Below are 6,182 nucleotides of genomic sequence, written 5' to 3' on the forward strand. Positions count from 1 at the left end.
CTATTTAGAAAACTACTCACACCAAATGACAGACCTCAACAACAGTTCCAACTATACTGATATCAATTCCCAAAAATATGTCTAGGCTTTTGGGTATTTCTTTATGATGCCCAATAAAGCAGTGGATCTTGACCAGCTGATAATCAACTGCTATGAAGAATTGTACAGAATGCTGTAGGCCTAAGTCTTTTGTTTTAGTCTTTTGTATGTTTCAGTAAAAAAAGCATTTTCTTAATTTTACTTTGTATCACACACCTTCAGTGTAGATTTTCTGTGTGAATCAACTGTGGTTATGGAGGTTAATAACATGTATGTGCCAAATTCTGGTCTTCCCACATGCCACACATGGACAAAAACGATGCTTTGAAATATGCAAGTCTTAAACATTTTATTGTTTAATGTCAAAAACAAAAAAGCTCTGCACTCTAAACAAAGTCCCACATGGCTTTTGGGGGCCACATATTAATGTAGGTAAATGATGGCTACTATTAATGAGAATCTTTCACTTCCCATGTGTAATGTGCAGGGCTGAGTTCAATGATGTTTAATGACAAATACCTAATAATAGACTAGCATATAATAAGATTATTGAATGAGCAAGTTTTTAGCAGAAATTCCCATTTGTTTAGAGTGCAAAGCTTTTCTGTGATTTAGAAGTTTTTTTTATTTTTTTTTATTTAAAATGGCATATGGCTGATATGTCTTAGGGATGGATTGTCCTGGGATGCCTTGCAGTAGGGTTTGGACATATAAGTTTCATTGTGCGTCGTCCTGAAGTCATGTTTGCTGTGCCGGGGCCTGATATGGCTGTCTTTAACCTAGTAAGAGATTAGTTAAAGGTTGAAGGTCAGCTCTCAAAGGGGGAAATAGTTCAGAAATAATTATTAGCATCAGGCAAAAATGCCTTATGTCAACATAATCATTGCAATTTAATGGACACTTTTAAGTAGTGCTGTCAAACGATTATTCACGATTAATCGTGATTAATCGCATCCAAAATAACCGTTTTTGTTTACATAATATATGTATGTGTGCTGTGTATATTTATTATGTATATATAAACGCACACACACATGCATGTATATATTTCAGAAAAATATGTTGTTTATATATTAAATATATTTATTTATAATATAAATTATATGAATATAAATATAGACATGTAAATATTTTCAATATATATACTGTATGTGTGTGTATTTATATATACATAATAAATATACACAGTACACACACATATATTATGCAAACAAAAACTTTTATTTTGTATGCGATTAATCGTTTGACAGCACTACTTTTAAGTAAACTACTTGTCGACTACTTATGACATGGTTTTAACTAAATTTGGGTGGGAACAGTGTAAAAAAAAAAAAAAAACAGACCAATGTCTTTGTTCGCTTCTCATGGACTGGAGAATAAATGTAAAATTTTACCCGCTGAAGCTGACTAGGGCTCAGTTCCTGTCTTCTGGAGTTCAGGGGGACAAAATCTTTTTGCATGGTTGTAAGCATCCGATCCGACTCTACAAATACAAGTAGATTATGCGATAATCAATTACAGAGACTAACAACATAATTTACATTTCATATATTTTTTATTTACTTTTATATTTTATATATGTTTTACATAGAGTAGTTTTTATGTATATTGTTTAGTCTTTTTTTTTAAGTCAGGTAACCTAAAAATGTTCTTTATGTAGTAACATTTAAATGAACTGCTTTTATTCTACTCAAAAACATGACTGAACCAACCTGGCAACATTCAGTTGCATCAGTAAAAAGCAATTTAGGGGTCCGATCAAGTAGAACTCTTTTAAAGTAAATCTGCCCACATACACTTTTTCACAGTGTAAGGTTAATGTGACGTAGGTCATTTTAGGTGATTACTGTGAAAATACAGGTTAGCAAACCAAAAGTACCTTGCTCAAGCAACACGTGGCTAGGTGGGTAAACCGGTGGCTTGGGACGGAGCACTTCTTTGGATGGGAACTGCTCCTGTGATGCTGTGCTGTAGTATTTTCCAGCCAGATCAGGCCTCCCGAATGTAACATTGCTCAAAGTCCTGATACTGGGTCCATCCACATGCACTGGGAACTCTGAGCGGTTTATCTGATAAAACAAATATCCCTGAGTTAGAAACAACACGCTTTGTATTATTGTAATCTTTAGGCAAGAATAATTTGCAGCAGGTCACACATGCACCTCTGAGAGGAAGGACTGGTTCGTTGTTGACAGTCTCTCCTGGTTGCCTGTAAGTTTCTCTCCTTTGAACACAGAGCTGAGAGTCGGGCATCTGCGCTCCAGGTGAATAGGGCCTGGTAAAAACAAACTTATTAAAGTGACACACTTGATGAATATTTCATATGTTTACTTTCTGGAAAACTTGTCATAAAATATAAAGGTAGCTACAGATTTTTAAAACGCTTCTGAATGTATTATATTAAGTAAAAATATTACATTTGATAAATGTGTTCAAATATTGCATTCCATTGATAATGTTTAATTAATATATTAAGTTCATGCTTTCACTCCTGTGGAAAATCACTGATATTCTGCGCTGAAGAACATTTTCTACGGCATAACGAAAGGTTATTGTACATACCGCATTTGTGTGACGGAAACTCCTCGGATGATTTTGTAATCCATTCATCATCATGAAGTTCCCGAAGCTTGAAAGGCTGAGGTTTCTTTCTCTTGTAAAGCAGACTTTCAGGGCTGTTGAAAACATAAACGTTACTGATTCTCCACATGGTTTCACATTTATTTATCTCAACTAGGTGTGATAAAATGTTATTTCTAGAGCTTGAATTTTCTATAATCAGACTTGACACAATCCTATTGTTAAAATGTGGTTATTGTTAAATTGTTTTGTGTTGATGCTGCATCAGTACCTGTGGTCACCTGGCTGTCTGAAAAAGCTGGAATAAGTTGTTTGCTCGTCTTGTATTTTATCTCGGTCTCCCATTGGTACAGCTGAATACTGAACTCGTTGCTGAATGAAATACAAATAAATAAATAAATAAAATTATTGAACTGCATCTTTAATGGCACTCTCTGAAACTACCACCCGGGGCCGTCCTTAGCTGACGTGGGGCCCGGTGCAAGGTAGGGAGCGGGGCCCCCCTCGGTCTGTTCGCGATCGCGTTGTCCATTCACCGCAGGGCCCCCTCAAGCGCAGGGCCCGGTGCAACCGCACCAGTTGCATCCCCCTAAGGACGGCCCTGCCACCACCAAATGATTACTCTTGCTAAGTAATTAATTACTAGCTAATTACGTCTTCAACAGTGTAAGCTTATTGTACTAAATACTCTAAAAGAATTGGATTGCTTATTACTTTCGAAATTCCATATCAACCTCAACCCGTTGAACAATACAAGAATAGACACTGACACAAAGAAACTGCTCGTTTAATTCTTTCAAATAAATAATAGGCTATAAAATGCATAAATTAACCAAAGGGAGATGAATGCATTAAAATCATACATTTTAACATTAAATGTTAAATGTTGATGTTAAGTCCACTATTGCTATTACATAATTGTTTCATAGTTTACATAGTATTTATTGCAATTAAATCAGAAGTAACCGTAATTAAATTACAGAAAAATTATGAGTAATCCCTTATTAAGTAATTCAATTACAGTAATGAATTACTTACAAATGCATTACACCCAAAACTGCAAATGATATAGATTTACCTTCTCTATGGACTCCAGAGGAGAAAGAGGAGGACACCCGCTGTACAGGAACTGCTCTTGATAACTACAGTCATATCTGTTCTTTTTCTCCTGCCTTAGACTTGATCCAACACCTGATGATTAATAAAAAATAAAGCATCATCTGTTCAAAAAAGGCAAAAAACAAAAAGGTCAATGGACAATGTGAGTGTGCAGTACTGACCTGCGCTCCCTGGTTCCTTTGCAATAAGGATTGGAGACACCTCTTGTTTGGTGTAACTGGATCTGTATGTCGGCTCGGGATATTTTCCCTCCGGCACACTTATTCTGACTTTGGTAACTGGTCGAACAAGTTTGGCTTTAGACATGGGCAGGTACTTGAAATCAGAATGAGTGGTCACAAAGTCACCACTCCTGTCCCCAGAAGTCATTTTAAAATGTGTCCTTTGCATTGTGAGGTTGGTTATCTTAGGCTGAATGACAGGGACGGAGGTTCTGTCAATGAGTCTAAAGTGGCTCTTGGTGGTGGATTGATAGATGCCATCTGGTTTATACAAAAATGGCAAATTTGAAATTCGTGAGCAATACATCTTCACGTTTTTCCCCCGGCAGATTGCAGATAAAAAGTACAAATGTTTGACTGCAGTCTTTTGAAAGCTTTGAAGCAGCTGTTAGTCACTGATCTCAATAATTCCAAATAGAACCGCAACGTCATAATAAGGCTGGTTCTTGGCCGGAGTGGGCGGGGCGACACAGCAGACCATTTCATTGGTTCACAATACAGCAGATGCTTGAGGATGCGCGCATTTCGTTGTGTACGATTTTGTAATTTTGTGTCCGTATTACAGAAATATAAATGGGTCAGTCGGTAGTGTCTTCTTATCTGTTTTGTAACCAGTGTAATAGGATCTGTCGGCTAATGTTAATGAACAGGGCTGCGTTTCCAAAAGCATCGTAAAATCCATTGAAATCAATGGAGATACGATGGACTTTTGAAGCTTACGATGCTTTTGGGAAACGCCGCCCAGAATAAGCCTACTGAACACAGAATATACGAATATTTCAAACTTAATTATCCCGGATGTTTACATTAGGGCTTCAAACTCAGGATTTTACGAAAATTATAGCCTAATTTACTGTATTAGTAAGACATCGGACAGATTCGAAAGTAAGCGGCTGATTTTATATTGATTTATTTAGTCATTTATCAGACGCTTTTATCCAAAGCGACTTACAAACGAGGACAACAGAAGCAATCAATTGTAGTATTAAAACAACTAAAAACTGATCCAAAGCTAAAAGCTAAAACTTTATAAATACTACTTATACGCGTTTTTAAAATAAAGAAATTAAATAAAAATGACAAATGCATACAACAACATTTCAAAACTTAACATTTAAATTGAAAAACAAAAAATAAAGCTAAAACCAATTCAAAATATTAAAGAACAAAAGGTATAATAGTATACATTCAGACATAATTTAACTAAAATTTAAATAAATCACAAATGCAAATAATACAAATCAAATAACACTGCCAAACACACATGCTAAAAAACAACAACTTACTGACACATAGTAAGAAATGGTTATAAAAACTGAAACCGAAGCGAAACAAGTAATAGGAAAGAGGAGAAATAAAAAGCGATACTTATCCTTTGCCGGTGTCCTGCCCGGTGGAGTCGCACGGTAGAGTCGATGGTCTTTACACTCTTCGGTCTTCACACGAAAAGGCCTTCACGCGACCGCTGCCGCGGTAAACTAAGCTTTTTTATACCCGTCTAACAAAATACTAAATTAATTCAGCTGGACACACTTTCCTTATTTTTTCCACAACAAATGGCCAAGCAAGCGCAGACACTGACAAGATACGCGATACAGAATATTTATATGAATATTTATTAACAGACTATTTTAATGAACAATTGTGACAAATATAATATATATTAACAAGGTTAATTGTTGTCCATTGGATTGCAAGAAATGTTGAATTGACAAAGTTCTGTTGAATTACTTGTTACAAAGTGGAACAACGTTTACACTATAGAAAACTCAGATTCGCGTTTCTCTCAGGGGCGTTGCTAGGGTTGGGAGAGACAAGGAGCTTAGCCCCAATAAAAAAAATGTATAGTAATAATAATAATAATAATAAAAACCTGCCATTGTTTATTTAAAATAGGCCTACATTTTTATTTTGTACTAAGTAAAATTCGAAACTATTAACATTTATTGACATATCACTTACTGATATAAAATTCAAATTGAACTTCATTTTGGAGTATTTCTTTACTGCACAATGCACATTTCTTAATATAATGCCTGAAATGTTTTTAATATCACTACTAATAAGGATTGTATGATCTCTGTATAATATCGGTCTTTAAATGCAAGATATTTCAAGTGAACCTGAAGTATACTAGCAATAGTTCCACTTTAGCACAATTAAATATCTTTAGTTGGACTTCATCACTACTTCCACACACTTAAAGTGCATTAAGCACACAAT

General features: G+C 35.4%; 1 protein-coding gene across 1 annotated transcript; it reads right to left on the reverse strand.

Annotated features, from left to right (window-relative positions):
- Positions 1-677: 677 nt before the first annotated feature.
- LOC107553123 (uncharacterized) lies at positions 678-4,266 on the reverse strand. The gene is made up of 8 exons (XM_016235244.1): positions 3,900-4,266; positions 3,698-3,810; positions 2,891-2,991; positions 2,602-2,714; positions 2,202-2,314; positions 1,919-2,108; positions 1,434-1,522; positions 678-818 (listed from the first exon to the last, which is right to left on the reverse strand). Exons 1-8 carry the CDS (start codon positions 4,264-4,266, stop codon positions 678-680), a joined length of 1,227 nt encoding a protein of 408 aa, XP_016090730.1.
- Between the last annotated feature and the right edge of the window lie 1,916 nt (positions 4,267-6,182).

Source organism: Sinocyclocheilus grahami, unplaced genomic scaffold (genome assembly GCF_001515645.1).
Source record: "Sinocyclocheilus grahami isolate Dianchi unplaced genomic scaffold, SAMN03320097.WGS_v1.1 scaffold465.1, whole genome shotgun sequence".
Lineage (NCBI taxonomy): Eukaryota > Metazoa > Chordata > Actinopteri > Cypriniformes > Cyprinidae > Sinocyclocheilus > Sinocyclocheilus grahami.